Below are 20,729 nucleotides of genomic sequence, written 5' to 3' on the forward strand. Positions count from 1 at the left end.
GAAGTAGAAGAGGTTTTTTTTTTTTTTTTCCTGTTTGCATTCTTGGCAAATAAGTAGAATAGACCAATTAGCAAGCTAATGTCCTAAATGTTCACTGGCAGTAATGGTTGTTTTTAAATGTTTTAAATAGCATGGAGCATTGGGTTTATTCTTATTGCTTTTCAAGGTTTTGCATTTGTTAAACTGAATTGAATTTAAAATGAGAGACAACTTTTTGATGAAGATTGATCATAATTATTTGCCACTAATTTGCATTTTGTAATGTGAAAAATAAATGATGGGAAATGTGTTTACCTTTTAAAACAAATAAGAAAAGTCGTGAAGAGTAACTTTGGCCATTTTATATTGTCTCTTCTGTTCACAGATGGGAAAAAAGAAATTCCACAAATCTCAACATTGGGGCTTTTGCAACAATGTTAGGATGCTGGTGAGTGAAGATAAACCAGGAATAGGTGGAAAACTGCTTCCCGGACAAAAGATAAAGCCCAAATATAGTGTATTTCCTAAAGGAATGGGAAGTGACTCACCATCCTGGGTGGCTTTTGATAAACAGGTAAGTCACATGACATTGGGAGAAATGCAGTCTTAAAATGTTACATGTGCTAAATATTAAGTAGATGTGAGAAAATAAAGATTCCTCAGTGTAAACGTAAATGTTCATCTGAAATGACACATTCTAGAACAAATGGACCCTAAACAAAGAAAAGTTATCCCCGCTCCTGTTTCTGACCAGGCACATTGGCTGCAGGATGCTTAATGTTTATCACCTTTCTTGGCTAATGCTTATCGACCTTTCTCTCATCTCCTGCCCTGGACAGGATAATGTCCTTCTAGAGACTCAGAGAGTCTGGTCGGACTGTCGCTTTTGCTTAGTGATTGCCATTAACTAAAGAATTGTGTTTGATTCTGAATGTGCCATTGAATACAACAGGAAAATGCCTTCTTTTCTCCAAACTAATTATGGTTCCTCATCCCTGAGGACCAAAGGGTGACATGGCAAGAATTGTAGATGTGAAGGAAAGGGGTGCCATTATTAGACAGGAGTATAAACTTTTTAGTGACGTGTGTTTGTATACATAACACATGCATGTATACTGGCATATTGACAATTGAAGAAGGCGATCCATTTGAGTATCTTAAAAAGGGACTAAGATCAAAGGGAAAAAAACTCAAGGTGACCAGTTATTTCACACAAAGCAGCTATATGGATATGCTCTGTTTATCACACAACCCTGTATCATGACCCCATGGTCTGTTCTCCAAAAAGAACTTGTTATTAGATTATTTAGGTCCTATAATTAAAAAATAACTCAGTACTAAAGAATTCAAACCTTAGTACGTTAAATTTGCCAGGTAGTTTTCAGCAGCTTTAACATGGATTGGTTGGCAATACTCTGATTCCAATTAAAATGTCTTCAAATATGGTAGAAATGTCATATCCCATGTCACCAGAGTTAGGGTCAATCAATTAGAGCACATATTTCTTTTGAAGCCCAGTTCTGACACTTACGGAGCGCTAACAGACTGCGGGAAAGCTTCTTTCCTGGGAAACCATCTCTACTTTGAATGTGGACCAATATTTCTCTTTTTTCTGGATTATTTTCAGTACCTGGCTTAGTGCTTTACCCAGAGTTCAGAAATGATTTCTGGCCTGACTTACTTGGGTGGATCACGCATGGTTTCCTATTAATATCAATCTTATAGGTGTTTGCACATCATCATTCTAGAATATTTAATTTGCAAGGGTGAAAGAAAAGATTCTATTTTTACTTCTTGTGTCAAAAAGAGGGTATTGACAATAGTTTAATCCACTGCTGAATAAATGATGTAAGCCACAATATATTAAACTATTCGCTTGCATTTAAAATTGAAAATTCATTTTATTTCATGTTTTTCTCAATATTTAATATGTGCCTTTCGAGCCGATTTTATAGCCCTTTAATTACTTATAAAATTATGTAGAATATTTCATGAAGTTGCAATAATTTTAGCTTCAAACTACTTGAGAAAATGAAGAGCTTGCTCATTTCAGGCCTAACTAAATGCAACATAATTCTTTCAGTTATTTTGTTGGTCAACTTCAATTAAATATTCATTGAGCTTTAAATGAGACACTAAGACTATGAAATATTTACGTGCTCTGATGAGATTGTGAACTACAGATTGGATCCTGGTTAATACCCAGAGCAAATTACAAAGCGCTTTCTGCATTTGTGGTTGAACAAAATAAGTCAACACCTGTTAATCATTTTTCTTGAAAATGAGACAGTTTCAACTCATTGCCAGTTTTTCCAACAGCTTTTAATCATAGCAGTATATCTAGGGTTCCATTCTCAAACAATACAAAGTAGAGATAAAGGCAGTTCTTTGGAAAGTGCATCAAAATCAGTATTTGTAGCAGATGTTTTTGGTGCCCATGCAGACCCACAGTGGGGTGGGACACCCCCTCTCCCACAACTGCAGCAAGTGCTTTAGCAAACAACTCACACCTGTAACCCTCCATGGATTGTTGCTCTTGGCCAGTGGGCATTGCCTCACCCAGAGAGGTAACCTGGGAGGTTACACTGGCCGCTTCACTACAGGACTGGGTAGCAAATGGCTGACTGATTTGTCGAAGGTAAAAGGCTGAGCTTCTTTAAGGTGCCGAGATTTAGGCTCATAGCCCCTTGCACGTTAAGTCTCGGCAAAACTGCGTGTGAGAATGCATCGTCGCTTGGATCATTGCCCTTCCCTTGGCTGTACCCCTCACTCCCTTACAGGTTTCTCCTAAGAATGTGCCCTTAATAAATCACACGCACCCAAATCCCTGTTTTAGGCTCTGTCTCTATGGAGCCCAACCTAAAACAATGTTCCAGTTTCTATCCATAATTCTAAGAGTGACCATCAAAATGCTCTGCTCAGGCCGACCATCAAATTACAAGCAGAAAAGATGCTATTTGCAGTCACCCCAAAGAGCCAGCATCTATCATCTCACCTGGCCCTTATGGCAGACATTTCTAGCTATTTATTTATCTTTTCTTCACTCTTCCTTTCATTCTTCTGGAGAGAATACCAGTTTTATTAAGGCTGGAGATGTGCTCACTTAAAGGTGTTCACGTCCCCAGGCTCCCTGCAGCTAGGGCCGGCCACTTGGCTCACTTCTAGCCAGTGATATGTGAGTTAAGGTTTATTGGGTGGGGCTCCTGGGAAAGTTATTTTTCTAATTAAAGGAGTCAGGCTCAGCTGCTATGTTTTTCCTGCCCTTCACCCCGCCTTGTTTTCCTGTCTGGAATTAGAACATAATTCCTTGGGGCCCAGCAGCCGTCTTGTGAGTGCAGCGGATACAAAGGGAGTCTAGGGCCCCGATGGCATCATGCAGCCACTGTTTCAGGCCTGGGCTGGGTCTCTCTGGACTTCTTGTTAAATGAGAAAAATCAGCCCCTATTTCAGAGGTTCTCAACCCAGGGAGGCCTCTAGAAATGTGTGGAGGTGTTTTAAGTTGTCCCAATGACTGGGAGCAGCACTGGACTAAGGTAAAGCAAGTGAGGCACTTGTCATGGGTACAAAATTTAAGGGGCACCCCAAGACTCAGTAATTAGCCAGATAATATTTTAATGAAACACCATAAAAATTAATGCAAAAAATTCAGGTTGAACGAAATGCCAGCATGTTAAAATAGAGACAGGATCAGTACGTGTGCCATGCTGAGCCATATTGAAGCCTGAGGCAAAAGAAAAGATCAGTAGTACCGATTCCATCTTTATTTAACATGGTGGCAGTTTGTTCATCATGGATTTATGGCATTAGTTTTTTTTTAAAGATTTATTATTTATTTATTTATTTTTGGCTGCATTGGGTCTTCGTTGCTGTGCACGGGCTTTCTCTAGTTGTGGAGAGTGGGGTCTACTCGTCGTTGCGGTGCGTGGGCTTCTCATTGTGGTGGCTTCTCTTGTTGCAGAGCACAGGCTCTAGGCATGTGGGCTTCAGTAGTTGCAGCACACAGTCTCAGTAGTTGTGGCTCATGGGCTTTAGAGTGCAGGCTCAGTAGTTGTGGTGCGTGGGCTTAATTGCTCCACAGCATGTGGGATCTTCCTGGCCCAGGGATGGAACCCGTGTCCCCTGCATTGGCAGGCGGATTCTTTTTTTTTTTTAAGCTCTTTATTGGAGTATAATTGCTTTACGCTATTGTGCCAGTTTTTGCTGTACAACAGAGTGAATCAGCTCTATTTATAAACATATATCCTCATATCCCCTCCCTCCCACGCTCCCTCCCACCCTCCCTATCCCAGCCTTCTAAGTCATCACCCATCATCGAGTTGTTCTCACTGTGTTGTGTGACAGCTTCCTACTAGCTGTGTTACATTTGGTAGTGTATACATGTCAGTGCTACTCTCTTACTTCATCCTAGATTCCCCTCCCCCCCACCCCATGTCCTCAAGTCCATTCTCTACATCTGCATCTTTATTCTTGCCCTGTCACTGGGCCCATCAGTACCATTTTTTTAGATTCCATATATATGAGTTAGCATATGGTATTTGTTTTTCTGGCTTACTTCACTCTGTATGACAGTCTCTAGGTCCCATCCACCTCACTACAAATAACTCAATTTCATTCCTTTTTATGGCTGAGTAATATTCCATTGTATATATGTGCCACATCTTCTTTATCCTTTCATCTATTGATGGGCATTTAGGTTGCTTCCATGTCCTGGCTATTGTAAATAGTGCTGCAGTGAACATTGTGGTACATGTTTCTTTTTGGATTATGGTTTTCTTAGTGTATGTGCCCAGGAGTGGGATTTCTGGGTCATATGGTAGTTCCAGTTTTAGTTTTCTAAGGAACCTCCATACTGTTTTCCATAGTGGCTGTACCAATTTATATTCCCACCAACAGTACAGGAGAGTTCCCTTTTCTCCGCACCCTCTCCAGCATTTATTGTTTCTAGGTTTTTTGATGATGGCCATTCTGACTGGTGTGAGGTGATACCTCATTGTGGCTTTGACTTGCATTTCTCTATTAATTAGTGATGCTGAGCATCTTTTCATGTGTTTGTTAGCCATCTGCATGTCTTCTTTGGAGAAATGTCTATTTAGGTCTTCCTGGCAGGTGGATTCTTAACCACTGTGCCACCAGGGAAGTCTGTTGGCGTTAGTTTTGATGTTTTAAATCACCTCACCCTAGGGCCAGACCTGACCTGGAGGTGCTGCTGCTATTTGCGTAGCTGGGGGCCAGCCGTGTTTTTCACATCCTGCACCGTGGCAAGGGTAACCCCCCACTGGGGAGAATATTCAGCCAATGCTGCTCCCATTGAGAAACACAGTCCTCACCTGCTTAAAACCCTTGGCAGTGGGAGAATTTATGCAAATAGCCAAACATAATTTTACTGATACTGCACCCACTGCCTAAAGACTAGTTGTTTTGTTGAATGCATTTAAATACAAGCAAGTACATACTCGCTCAACCATTTAGTTCCAGTCAGCATCCCAGCACCCAGTCAGGAAGAAGCAAACATGAATGACTGTTCTCATTTTATAAATGAGGAATCATTTGCAAGAAGTGGGGCAAGGGTCAGGGTTCTGAGGCTGCTCATTGGAGGCTCTGAAACTAATTATCTTTGTGGTTGTGGCTTATTCACTTTACCTGTCTGAGCCTGAGTTTCCTTGACCGTGATGTGGGGCTTGGCTAGCTGGTTGCTAATACCCCTTTACCTCTAGCAGTCTATGCCTAAGCCTTGAGTCTTAGTCTGTGGCATGTAGTCTATGACTATAGGCAAATTCATCCTAGAACTGAGCCCTGACCCTGGATCTCCTGGCCTGGGGCTCTTTCTAATTACATCAGGCAACTACTGCTTCATTGTTGATTGAAGTTTGGCATTTAGTAGTTTATAATATGCTGCCGTTGCTATCGTTACCTGCTTTTATAAAAAAGTCAGACTAGTTAGAAATACTCAAATGACTGAATGGTTTTTAATGACTTTTATCTGGATTTAAGCATCATTTACATAGACTCTACAATTATGCTCTCATTTCTCTTCATTTGTCAGTGGCTCCTAGTTAGCCTAATTTGTTTGTTGATTTGCAGATGACTCTATTATAGTAAGTGGCAGGATAAAGGTTGATCCTATGGGGTATGCATGCATTTAAAAATATTTCACTTTTTCCATCTACTGTAAACATAATGATTATAATCAAAACTACTGACCACAGAATTAGAATTTTAATAACTTTGCATTCATTGACAATGAGTTTATGGTGAGTTGATTCTTTATGTAGTACTGTGTGGATCTCTATGCTTTGAACAATGTAAAAATAAAAATTAAAAAAATTTTTTTTTAATTGAGCAAGTTGGTTTATTACTCCTTGCAGTGAGGGAAAACATATACCCTGAGTAACTGTGGGATGTCTAAGTAAGCAGGTGTTAGACAAGACTTACTATAGATTTGGACTTGTGTTAGGTAATTTTGGAGAGAATTTAAGGAAGTGAGGCCTTGCTCTAAATTGGGTGCTGTCAGGAAACGGGGGTAACTTCTGTGATTGTGTATCTTTTTTTTAAATTGAAGTATAGTTGTACAATATGTAAGTTACAGGTGTACAGTATAGTGATTCACAATTTTTAAAGGTTATACTCCATTTGTAGTTATTATAAAATATTGGCTGTATTCCCCGTGTTGTATAATATATCCTTGTGGCTAATTTTATACTTAATAGTTTATTCCTCTTAGTCCCCTTTCCTTATAGTGCCTTCCCTCTTCCCACTGGTAACCACTAGTTTATTCTCTGTATCTGTGAGTCTGCTTCTTTTTTGGTATATTCACTAGTTTATTGTGTTTTTTAGATTCTGCCCATTAGTGATATCATACAGTGTTTGTCTTTCTCTGACTTATTTTATGTAGCATTAATGCCCTCCAAGTTTATCCATGTTGCTGCAAATGGCAAAAATTTCATTCTTTTTTATGGCTGAGTAGTATTCTATTGTGTGTGTGTGTGTGTGTGTGTGTGTATACCACTTCTTTATCCATTCATCTGTTGATGGACACTTAGGTTGCTTCCATATCTTGGCAATTGTAAATAATGCTGCTGTGAATGTTGGGGTGCATGTATCTTTTCAAGTTAGTGTTTTTGTTTTTTTTCAGCTGTGTATCAGGAGTGGAATTGCTGGGTCCTACGGTAGTTCTATTTTTAGTTTTTTGAGAACCCTTTATACTGTTTTCCACAGTGGCTGTACCAGTTTACGTTCCCACCAACAGTATACGAGGCTTCTCTTTTCTCCACATTCTCACCAATACTTATTTGTTGTCTTTATGATAATAGCCATACTGATAGATTTGAGTTGATACCTTATTGTGGTTTTGCATTTACCTGATGATTAGTGATGTTGAGCATCTTTTCATGTGCCTGTTGGCCACCTGCATTTCCTTTTTGCAAAAATGTCTATTCTGTTCTGCCCATTTTTTATGATTGTGTATCTTAATAAGTCTCATTTATGGAGACAGCAGACTAGAGTGAGGCTACATCTATAGTTGGGAGAGAAGCAGCCATCACTCCCATGAGCTAGGACAGGGGGATATTTGGCATTTTGTGGCTTGGACAATGTTCATGTTCTGTCTGTGTTCAGATGTAGCTATGGAGTGGTCTCTTTTGTTTGGTCTTGATCCATTGTGGTCACAGGGTGGCCTCGTCTGAGGATGGTATTTTCTGGAAGTGTTCATGTTGAGTGGAAGAATACCAGAGCAGCTTGTAGCAGCACCAAAGGCCAGCTGATAGTGCCAGGCTGGCTCCTGGATGTCAGGAGCTGCTTTTCTCTTTCTTACCCAGCACCAGCCAAAATTTTTAGTTTTCCCACAGGGAATCAAGGGGCGATCAAGTAGGCTAGAATTTTGTGTGATTGGCAAAGAACAATACATGACTACAGATCCTTGAAGTTTTGCCTAAAGCCAGTTAAGAATGTTACAAAATATAATCAGAGTATATAAGAATAAAATACAATTAAAAATTTAAAAATAACTAGAAAATGTGTCAGATATTATACCTTTAAACCATACCCAAAATGTCAAATGAAAAATATTCCATAGGTTTCTGTAACTTTCAGATTATCTGAAACCTGTTAGAATCATTTCATAAAAGCCACCAAGATGTATAATTATAACAATGTGATTGTAATACATTGCCATTTAAATCCCATGTTTTAGGTTGCAATTACATAATCTTTAGCTACTTAGTTTTACAGATGAAATCAGAAGGCTTGCCTAAAATCAGATACCCCAAATTCTCCACTATGTATTCTGCATCTATCTCTGAAACACAAAATTACCTTCTGTATTTATGTTAAACTGATAAAGTTTCCAATTTCATCATACATTATGGCTTTCTTTAATCTTTTGAAATTCAAAAGGCATTTAATAAAAATCCCCAAATCTGGAATAAATTTTTGGAATAAAAAGAATGAGGTTCATAAATGAGTCTCTTACTGAAGAAGAGAGAGTTCTTCCTCCCCTCTCTTCTGAAATCTGGAGTTTAGTTACTGGACAAAATTTTAAGACCCTCCCCTCAGGGTTAAACTTTTTGTCAATAAGTAGGCCTGTGGCTTATTCTCATTAGCCCAAAGTTAAAATCGTCTTTTTGAGCTTAAACCTGAGTAGATACGACTACACACCCATTAGAATGGCTGTAACTTAAAAAGACCGACAATACCAAGTGCTGACAAAGATGTTAAGAAACAGAAACTTTTATATATTCCTGAAAGGAACATAAAATGGTACTGCCATTTTGGAAGACAGTTTGGCAGTTCCTTAAATAGTTAAATATATACTTACCACATGACTCAGTTAATTCCACTCCTATGTATATTTCCAAGAGAAATTAAAACATATGTTCACACAAAAACTTGTATGTGAGTGATTATAGCCTCATTATTCATAATAGCCCCAAACAGGGAACAGTCCAAATGTCCATCAACTGGTGAATGGATAAACAAAATGTGGTATAGCCAGCCAGTAGAAACTATTCATCAGTAATAAGAAACTACTGATATATAGTACAATGTGGATAAACCTCAAAAGCATACTAAATGGAAGAAAGCAGACTTCATATTGTATGAGTCCATCTATCTGAAATCCTAAAAAAGGCAAATATATCAGAGAAAGCAGATCAGTAGTTGCCTGGAGTTGGTAGTGGGAGCGGGAATGTTGTGGGGGTGATGGAAATGTTCTAAACTGGATTGTGGTGACGATTACACAGCTCTATAAATTTATGAGAAGTCATTGAACTATATACTTACAAGAAAATTTTATGGCATATAAATTATAGTTTAATATATTAGTCTAGGACTGCCATAACAAAATACCATAGACTGGGTACCTTAAATCACAGAAATTTATTTTCTCATAGTTCTGGAGGTTAGAAGTCCAAGATCATGGTGCTGGCAGGGTTGGTTTCTCTTAAGGCCTGTCTCTCCTTGGTTTGCAGATGGCTGCCCTCCTGCTGCCTCTTCACATGGTTATGCTGTGTACACACTGATTTTTTTTTTTTAATACAAAAATCTTTCTTTAACGTATTAGTTCACAAATAAGAACTGATAGTTACTATTTGATTTGTTGGCTCATATTTTAGGCTGATTTATATTTTGATCAGAATTTTTAATCTGTAGAATAATGTTTATTTATGTACTTTCCTCTCTGAATTCAGACCAGCCATAGGTTTATTGGAAACGTTTAAAAAATTATTTACCTTCTTGAATTTTGTATTTGCAAGATTCTGCCTTATAATAACCTCACCCTTCTTTAACACTGACAGTGGGTGATGGTACAAATACTGACTATATAATCTGTGTTCTTTTTTAAAAAATATTTTTTGAAATAATTTTGTACTTACAAGAAATCACAAAAATGACACGACAGTTCCTGTCTCTTTTCCCTGCTTTCCCCAACGACAGCATCTTATACAATTATAGTACATTATCAAAACTGGAAAATTGACATTAGTATATTACTAAACTTGCAGACCTTAACTGAACTTCACCAGTTTTTACATGCACTCATATTTCCCCCTTAGTTTATAGTTTTATGAAATTTTATCACAGGTACAGATTCATGTAACCACCACCACAATCAGGACACAGAAAACTGTATTCCTCTAGGATTTTATTCTTTGAGTCTTTATTTGAATCAGCTTTATTGAGACATAATTTATATATGATGAAATGTACCCATTTTAAGCATACAGTCCCATGAGTTCTAACAAATGTGTACACAGGTAACCGCACCCCAGACACCATATAGAACATCTCTACCACCTCAGAAAGTTCCCTCATGCCCCCTTCCATTCAGCTCTCCTCATTGCTCTGACTTCCATCACTACAGTTTTGCCTATTCTTGAACTTTGTATAAATGGAATCTTATAGTGTGTCTTCTCTGGAGTCTGGCTCACTGTTTGGGATTTAAGAGTTGAGGCACAGCTTTGATACTGTGTATGTATATAAACAAAGTGCAGCCAATTCACGTGTAATAATTCACCATGGCAGATTTCTGAGTATTTTTATAATCCTTTTTCATTCTCTGGATTGATATTCCTTTATTTTTAAACATGCTGGTTTTTATTTTTTTTTCAAATAAATTACTCTCCTAACTCCCTTCAGAGGTTTTAAAATATTTAGCATTGTTAATTTCTAAATTTAAACACGTTAGAATTGTTCATATCCTTCTACTTATTTTAATTATGCTCCTCTATTTAAATACCTATTCTGACGATGAAATTCATTGTGCTGTTTAGTGTGGTAATAGTTCTTTTAATAAAGAGGATTCTTTAGGGACACATGTCATCATAAACCTTTTATCAGAGGTACAAATAATTGAGGGTGCATGGCTGTTCATTGTAGGACATCAGAAATGGGGAGGTGGCAGGAAGGGCATGAATTCCACATTATTGAAAGGCTAGCAGAAATGCTTACCTCCATTCTTTTTTCAGTGTTGTCCCATTTCCTTTTCTTACATCCCATCTCTCAACCTCCTTAATCTTTCCTCTTCCATCCTTTTGACCTCTTTCTCTATTTCTTTTTCTCTCTTACTGGACTTTATCTGTCTCTTCATGCTCATTCTCTTTACTTTCATGAATTTTTATTCATCTTCCATCATGTGTGCCCTATTTAACTTTCTTCCCTTCCCCCCTATTTTGCCTTCCTCTGTCCCAGGCCTTGCAATTGCTGACTTCTCTTCTTAGGAAGGTAGAATCACCACCACCACCACCACCACCACCACCACCATCATCATTGCCAGGGTCTTTTCTTTTCCCTTTACCTCTAGGGTTGGATCCAGGGTACATATGTCTCCCCAGATGGAGTGTTGTTTGAATGAACTTTGTGTACCTTGGTTGGGGTATCCCTTGGGAACATGGTCCTCCTGCAACACCCCCCCTGATGTGAGGCTCTCTGGTGTAGTGGAGAGAGCAGTCAGACAGATCTGTTCAGAACCTGGATTTACCATTTATTACCTGTTTCCTCTGGGCTATGTTTTTAACCTCTCTTGGTCTTAATTCCCTCATCTGTCAAGTAAGAGTAACAAACCTATCTTAGAGTTGCCGTGAGCTTCAGATGGACAATGCACATCAAGTGCCCAGCTCATCATATGTAGTCCTGAAGAATTAACTCTCCTCCTTTGCTTAAGGCTTGGTTTAGTTTCTTACATGGGGTGGGGAGAACAGTGTTCCTAGGGGAAGTGAAGCATAAGCTGGGACTGTCCCAGTCATCACCTGTGCTGCAGAATTCTTGCATTTTTCTTTTACACAAATTCTGCCATATTCCAGAAGAATCAGTTTGGAGATGCCGCCATTGAGACGAGTGAGTTCTAAAAAGTAGCCATTAAGCTATTGATGCATTGCTGTTTCCGGTTGTTCCCCAGTGTTCCATTTATGCGGTGGGTATTAAGGTAGTTTAAAAAGTCGTCTGCTGTTTAAATAAGAGAGTTTGTCCTGTCTCTTCTATTTTAGCAAATTCACTTAATGGTCTTTTAGGGGAAAGGTGATAAATAACTACCTTTATTATTGTGTTAGTTTTTCACTGTTGTGAACTAACAGCAGTCAGTAATAGGCTACTACAATTGTATTTACATTCTGATTATTCTAAAGTCAAAAATTTTATACCATTATCATCTAGATTCTAGAAACTTCATGTAGGCCCTTTAATGTTTATTCAAAATTTTGCTCTCGTTGTAGTCTACCCTGTTGTTTCCCTCCTTTTTAGCCTAAAATATGAAATCTGTTTTTAAGTATATTTTATTCTGTCTCTGGTTCTACTTGTTGATTTTCTCATCTAGTATTTCAGGGCATTTATTTATTTTTTTATTTTAAACTTTTAATTGAAATATAGTTGATTTACAATATTATATTAGTTTCAGGTGTATAACATAGTGATTCGATACTTTTATAGATTATATGCCATTTCAAGTTATTATAAAATAATGGCTGTATTTCCCTGTGCTGTACAATATATCCTCGTTGCTTATTTATTTTATACATAGGTGTTTGTATCTCTTAAAGCCTACCCCTATCGTGCCCTTCCCCCTCCCTTTTCCCACTGGTAACCAATAGTTTGTTCTCTGTATCTGTGAGTCTGTTTGTGATGTTCATTCATTTTATTTTTTAGATTCCACATTTAACTGATAACATATAGTAATTGTCTCTCTCTGACTTATTTCACTAAGCCTAATACCCTTTAGGTCTATCCACATTGTTGCAAATGGCAGAATTCCATTCTTTTTTATGGCTGAGTAGTATTCCATTGTGTGCCTGTATATATCATGTCTTCTTTATCCATTCATCTGTTGATAAACATTTGGATTGCTTTCATGTTTTGACTATTGTAAATAATGCTACTATGAACATTGGGATGCATGTATCTTTTCGAATTAGTGTTTTCATTTTTTTCAGATATATACCCAGGAGTGGAATTGCTGGGTCCTATGATTGTTCTATTTTTAGTTTTGTGAGGAACCTCCATACTGTTTTCCATAGTGGCTGCACCAATGTACACTTCCACCAGCAGTGTACAAGGGTTCTCCTTTCTCTCCATTCTCTCCAACATTTGTTATTTGTAGACTTTTTGATGATAGCATTCGGACAGGTATGAGGTGATGTCTCATTGTGGTTTTGGTTTTCATTTCTCTGATGATTATCAGAGCGTTTGTTTTTACATTTGTGTTTGAATTTCAGAAGTAAAACTATTTTCAATTCTGGTCTAGCTGGCTTTTACAGTCCGCTTTATTAATTGAAGCTTTGGTTCTTACTGATATGTAATGGGGATAACATCATTAATGTGTGTTCCCAGCTTTCTCCTTTTCCCCACGTCCTTCCTGCTGAACAGAAATTTGTCTTGGCTCATTCTATTTTCCCCCCTCCTCCATCCTCTAAGGATTCTTCTGAATTTTTCAGTCAGATTCTCAGGCTTTGGAGGGGGAGGTAGAAAAGGGAGAAGGGCTGGAAAGAGCTGGGGGGAGGATGGAGAGAGGGAGAGAGATGTCTTAGAGCTGATGGTGAGGAATTGTGAGACTGACAAGACTGGAAAAAGGCATTTTTTTTGAGAAGCGGAGCATAAATTGGATCACCTTTAGAGTTTCTTCAGAGATCTAAGATGAGACGGACTTTTCAATTGCTGTTGGTTGCCCAGCCTTTTTCTTTGACTGTATTACCATGCTGAGCCTGGTCCACATTGGCTCATTATTTGAGTTACATCTAAATGTTAACTCACTGAATTATATATTTTTGTTTATATTAAAACAAGTAAGAGAACCACCGCTACCCTCTGTCACTGATCAGTTGCCCCCAGTCCTCTCTTGTTTCCCTCTGAAATCTCCCTTTCATTAGTCTCCTTTCGAAGGCCACTGCTGCTATCCTATTTCATATCTTTCACCCAGAGAGTAGCCTCTTCATTGCCATCTCTGCCTTCAATCTGATTCCCATTTTCAGCTGCCCACTCTGTGTGGGAAAACATTCAGAAATCTTTCTGAAACCTTGAAAATGTTATAATAAATATGGCTAAAAGTAATTAAAGTATGTGGGCCAAGTGACTGGGTGCAGGATGTCCTGCTTGAGCAGCGGAGGAACTAAGGGTGCTGGGCGTGGAGGCCATGGGGGCACAGGCTACCATGGAAACAGAATGTTGACCCTCTCTGGGGGCGCAGCCCCTTCCTCACGTGCACACCTCATATCACCCTGTTTGGCCGCGGAGGATGGCTGGTTAGCCAGAGACAGGTAAGATTCCTCAGGGGAGGAACAACCTAAGACAGGCACAGTCGCAGAGGAGCCAACAGGAGTGGGGCACAGACCCTTACTCCTTCTGAGAGAGGTCTCCTGCCCCCACGGCTGCTTTGCTTCCCACGCCCAGCTCAGATCGGGACCCAGGAGGCGAACAGAGACCTGGCCAATAGCAGCTGCCCTCCTTCTGCTGTTCTTGCAAAAGACCCCTGCCCCCAATCACGTGAGGCCTTTGTTTGGTTATTTCAAAGAAAAACCTTGATTGTGGGACGAAACTGGGAGTGTGAGAACCTTATGCTATCTTGCTTCTGTAATGCTGAGAGCTCAATAAAAACAACGTGGGATGAAGCAGCGGGGGTTTTGATCCTAGAGGTCTTGAGTCCCCCGGTCCCATCTTTCTCTTAAATCTGTGTCTGTGTTTCTTTAAGCTTGCGGCACCAGTCATTCGCCCCGAGTCTCCGAGCTGGTCTCGGCAACTCTGCTACACAGTTAACTTTCTAAAATGTTTAGAGTCCTTTGACCTAGCTTTGCATGGCCCAGGGATCACCTGTCTTTTGGCTCTTGTATCTTACTCATCTCACCTCCTCTGCCGCCCCTTCCCCACTCAGCCCTCAGCCACACAGAGTGAGTCGCAGGACCCCATATACCTTATACTACCTTGCTCTTATAACTTTGTACATGCTGTTCCCTCCACAGAGAATGCCCTTACCCACTTGTCCACGCATGCAGTTCTTCTTCATCTCTCAGTCTTGAAGACTTCTTTCACTTGTCACCTCCACTGTGATGCTTTCTTCTTGATGCTCTCAGGTAGTTTGCACTGTCCCCCTCCTACTGGAGCATTTTCAAACCCCTGTTAGAAGAGCCCAGTTACTCTTCTCTGTGTCCTTCTCTGAGCTGTAGTATGGTGAGGATTTTGTGGCAATTCAGGAGATAATGCTTAACCTGTGGCCTGTGAAGCTAGGCAGTGTGAGTTCTAACCCCAGCTGTCCTATTCTCTTATCTTGAGACCTTGGGTAAATTATTTAACTTCTTAAAGCTTGACTTCTGTAAAACAAGGATCACAATATTACCTATTTATAGCTGTGTTGTGAGGAGTGAATGAGATAGAGTATAAAAGCACCTAACACATTGTCTGACTGATTATAACTATTTAATGAGTGTTGGCTATTTTCATTGATCTTTGAATTCTCAGAGCCTAGCACAGTGCCTGACACATCACAGGTGCTCAACAGTGTATACTGAATAGCTTTGTAAGAATATTATTTTGTCTGTCCTCATGGCTTTGCACTTTATCTCCAGTGCATTATAATTATTTGGAGGTACCAGTCCCTGTTTTGCAATTATTTGCATATTATCTAATCTCCCTTACTCGACTGTGTAATCCTTGTAGCTGGAGAGATTGTTTTATTGAATGTTGTACCCTCCACATAGAGTTTTGAACTTAGCAGGTGCTCTGTAACTGGGTTGGTCTGTGTTACTTTGCTTTTGATACAGGAGCCTTTCCATATCGAGTATCCATTTTGTGATCTCAGCTGTTGATGCACTTGTGGGAAGTAAATAACATACTTTGAAATCTGTAGGATAATCTGATGTACAGGGGAGTCCAGTTTATTGAATAATTGTTAGAATTATAGAATAGATTCTTTCGATTGGAGGAGAACATAAAAGGCATCTTATCTAAGCATCTTTCTTCTGACTTTTTCGGGTGGAATCTAGCCTTTTTAACAAAGGGAGATCAATTCGATGATGGGTGATGCCTTAGAGGGCCGGGACGGGGAGGGTGGGGGGAGTCGCGGGAGGGAGGGTATATGGGGATATGTGTATAAATACAGCTGATTCACTTTGGTGTATCTCATAAGCTGGTACAAGAGTATAAAGCAATTATATTCCAATAAAGAGCTAAAAATAAAATAAAATACATAATATCTCAAAATGATAGCATGAAAGAGTGTTTTTGTCTTGGTTCTCATTATTCCTTCTGAATATATATATATTATACATAAATAATAAATTTATATATTTATATTATATTTATAAATTATAAATGTATAATATATATATTTACCAAATATATATAATTTACCAAATATTTTCCTTTGTCTTTTATATTGTAGGTGCTGCTTTTCTTTTGTATCTTTAATGTTGAATATTTGAATATTCATTTTTCTCTATTCAATTTATGAAACCCCGTGATTAGCAACATGATTTCTGTTAGATAGGGTTATCCCCTTCTTCTCAACCTAATTATTCTTCCAGGAAGACTGATTTTTTTTTTTTTTTTTTTTTTTTTTTTTTTTTTTTATTGGCACATGGGCTTAGTTGCTCCGCGGCATGTGGGATCTTCCTGGAGCAGGGATCGAACCTGTGTCCCCTGCATTGGCAAGCGGATTCTTAACCACTGCGCCACCTAGGAAACCCCCAGGAAGACTGATTTTTAAGCAGTGGGTCTGAACCTTTTCTCTTAGTAATATCAAGTGTTTTTAAATTGCCTTGCTCAATAGATTCCATAAGGATGTGAAAAGACAATTTTAGATGTGGCTTTGACAGTATTTTTAAGCTTCCAGCTTTGCATCCTACACTGATTTATATATTATTCAGTATTTTTATACATTCATTTTCTCTCCAAAGCACTGTTATATATACATAATTTTCTTAATCCTTTAAATAGTGCTGCACTGTCCTGCGGTGAGCAAGTGTTGATTTTCTAATTTTTGCTAAAAGGTTAACCAGTGAACAAAGACTTTAAAGTGGTTTGCACCAGTTATATGGTTAATTAGTGATAAAGCTACAAGAATAATATTCTAGCATTCTAGTCACATCGTTTTCCCCTTTTATAAACCATAAATCAGGTCTTAAGAAGAAGTGGACAAGTAAACATAAATTTGATGAATACTTATGCTGTCCATATTGGTTAGGTGAATTTCATCTTAAATGCACCTAACTTATATGGACTAGATTTAGTCATGAAAACTGCAGCATAAATTATAAATAGATTCACGATGATAATATTTTTATAATACAAAAAAATTCTGGAAATCATCTTTCTGTACTTTGTATTTTTTGTCATTTGTTTACTGAATTTACCTTTATTGACCATCTCTTGTGTTCAACAAGCTAAATGAGGTTCAGATTTGTATAACTTGAATTTTCTAAAATAAGATATGCCTATTTAAACACAGTATCCATAGGAACATAAATTTATCAAAAAAAGTGAGGAAAAAATGAGAATTTGGAGTGAGATTATAACTTAGGCATTGAACCTCTCCACCTTCACAATCCCAATTAAAATGACTGAAAAAATTTTAAATACGGAGAAACCATCATAGTGTTGGAGGCCAGGGGGAAGTTTTATCCTCTTGTTGCAAACTGTGAAGAATTTCCACCAGATACAGTGCAGATGAAACCGTAGTGAAGAATTATACCAAAACCAGCGTGCAATTTCACTTCCTAAGAAAGTGACAAGAATCGAGTTGGGCGGTTAGGATAACCTGTAGGGGCTTCCACTTGGCTTACTTTCACAGCTATTTGATGGATTAAGAGTGTCACTAGGAGGCCCAGGAATAGTCACACTGAGGGAAAAAGCAGGCCCTGCATTAGGGCATTTCTCTGATGTGACAGGCAATGCACACGAAGGACTGGCTATATTTGCTGTTCCTGGAGTGGAGGTCAGGTCAATTTATAAAATTTCTGTATGGAAAAACCTGAAGTTTTTCCTACAGGGGACTCTCCATGGCCCCAACTCGCTCCCTGCTTCTCTTAACATGCTGTATATGAATTTCTATCAACCAGCTTCCCACTGAGAGGAGGAATGAGAACATCGGAATGGACGGTGAAGGAAGGAAAGAAGACCTGCCCACCCTATCTTTAGAAAAACATCAGCCTGGATAGACTGCTCTTTGTTTAAGAATGAACAAAGAAACCCAACAGAAGGTTTCTGAAAAGGCTCTGCAACATACATGGAGGAGAACGTAATATTTAAGGGGGAGAGGAATAAAAATATTTATTTTAAAAATATGCTTTCTATAGGAAAAGGAGTATTTTTGATAACAATTTGCTTTGTGCTTTCTATTGAATGCAAAGAAGTATACAAAAAAGTAAGCGGTTAAAACAAACTGAAGTGAAGGCTTAGGAGAAAAGAGAACAAGAGAATACATTTAAAATACTGCTGAATGAGACTGTAGGTGAAAAGGCAAAGGGAGCTTGCTGAAGAAGGAAGAAATGTGAGGAAACTAAAAAGCATTATATGTAGTAAAGAAAAAAAAGAAACTGGAGAAAATGAGATGAGTGATGGAAAAGGCAAACTTGAGAAATCCTCCCAGAATGTAGAGGAAAAGGTCAGATATGAGAGCAATGAGATAGGTAATGAAAGGTTGGAGAGAGGATGGAGCTCTTATAATAGAAACACAATTGTACCTAAAGAATTAGAAGCTAGATTAAAAGCAACTCAGTCACTTCAACATACTGTAAGAAAATAATAAAAATAAAACCAAGTTTCTCGACTATAAAACGACACAGATCTACAGATCAAATGCTTACTGTGTACCAGAGAAAATAACAAAAAAGAGAGACCAATAATTAGATATAGTCTGGCATTTTTTATGTTAATTTCAAGGATAAAGCAAAGAAATTACCTTGCATCCTGAGAGAAAAACTAGTTTAACCCCCAAAGAAGAAGTTGACATCAGAATTCTTTGCAATATTAAATGCCAGAAGACAGGGAAGCAGTGTCTATAACTTTTAGGGGAAAATGTTTGTGACCCACAAATTCTAGACTCAGCCAAGGTGTTATTAGTGAAAGCAGCAGAAAGATGTTTTCAGATACATGATTTCTCGCAAATATGCCATCCACGTACTTTTCCTGAGAAAGGTGCTTGAACATATATTCCAGCCAGTTGTAAAGCAAATTAAACAGTTCAACCATGGGGGAAGTCATGAAATAAAAGGGTTAATGGTGAGCAATGGAAACACTTATGAGTAATTACAAAATATAAATTTGAAAACAGAATGTAAACATTTCAAATATTTATTAGAAGATAAAAGAACAATAAACAGTAATAAAATGACAAATGCAAGACAGGGATATAAAAAGAACAGAATACATTATTTTTCTCCATTCAAGGGAATTGTTCCAATAGATGTTAGATTTTTGAATTGACAATTTCAAAATTTACTCTTGACAAATTAAAAATAGAGTTGAACATATATATACTACCAACTGTAAAATAGATAGTCAGTGGGAAGTTGTAGTATAACAAAGGGAGTCCAACTCGAGGATGGAAGATGCCTTAGAGGACTCGGGGCGGGGGGGAGTCAAGGAAGGGAGGGAATACAGGGACATGTGTATAAAAACAGATGATTGAACTTGGTGTACCCCCCCCCCAAAAAAAAATACATGTTCTCATTTAAAAAAAACAAAACAAACAAAAAAAAAAACAGATGATTGAACTTGGTGTACCCCCCCAAAAATAATAAATAAAATTAAAAAAAAATAAAAAATATTAACTGAAAAAAAAAATAGAGTTGAAATATCTCTCAATCAAGGGGAAAAAAAGCTTCTTATATCATCTTTCTCTGGGACCTGTAAATACTTTTTCTTTAACTCTGCTTAAGAAACATGTATACTTTGTTTTTTTACCTATGGTGAAAAAAAGACTTTTAAAGTAATAATACACCAGAACATGAAAATTGTATACAGATTGGTGGTGGGATTTTGTGGCATATAAATCTTCAGTGAATATGGGCATGAAAACATATGCATTTTTAAAAAGTATATATAATTTGGCATAATAAGGAAAATATGAATTTTTTAAAGTATATGTAATTTGATATAGAATCACAACTACGTTAGGCAAAGACATTAACAAAACAGTGGGTTCTAGATAGTAGAGATATCCTACATGTCTTTCTGTTCCTATTTTCATATTTTTGTAGTGCATATGTATTAATTTTTATAGTGAGAAAATAAACCTCATTAAAATAAAAAATCCTATGGATACAGCAGAGTTATAATTAAGACAAATTTACAGTATTGAATGCTTTGTTCTTTCCCCCCAAATTGAAAAAAAAAAAAAACAAAACAAAAAAACCAAAACCAGATATCTGAGAACTGAAGGAAAAAAATCAATAAACTTAAAAGCAGAATTTTATAAATCAGTAAACAAGTCAGAGTTGAGTCCTAAAAACAATTAATACACTTCTAGCTTATTTCCTCAGGAAAGCAAATGAAAATACACAAAATAATGTATTTAAATCACAATTCAGAGGAAGTAAAATGCACTGCTTATGCTAATTATGAAGTAAAGTGAGTATTTTAGTAAATATGAATTAGCAAAGCTGACTCAAGGAGTACAATGCTGGAATTGGCCAATAACTATGGAAATATTAGAGAAAACCTCCAAAGAGCTACTCCAGTTGTTAAAGTGATTGTCTCTAAGTAGTAGGATTATGAACTTTTCCCCCCACTTTGTGCTCTTTAGTAGTCTCAAAAATTCCACAATAGGCAGGTACTCA

At 37.8% G+C, this 20,729-nt stretch overlaps 1 protein-coding gene across 1 annotated transcript in view; it reads left to right on the forward strand.

The window, feature by feature from the left end:
- Positions 1–20,729, forward strand: part of EFHC2 (EF-hand domain containing 2) — a 190,195-nt gene that overhangs the window by 27,841 nt on the left and 141,625 nt on the right. Inside the window, exon 2 of the mRNA XM_057717317.1 lies at positions 365–553. Within this exon, the coding sequence (XP_057573300.1) occupies positions 365–553 (189 nt within the window). The remainder of the gene's footprint in view (positions 1–364; positions 554–20,729) is intronic.

Source organism: Hippopotamus amphibius, chromosome X, assembly GCF_030028045.1.
Source record: "Hippopotamus amphibius kiboko isolate mHipAmp2 chromosome X, mHipAmp2.hap2, whole genome shotgun sequence".
NCBI classification, from domain to species: domain Eukaryota; kingdom Metazoa; phylum Chordata; class Mammalia; order Artiodactyla; family Hippopotamidae; genus Hippopotamus; species Hippopotamus amphibius.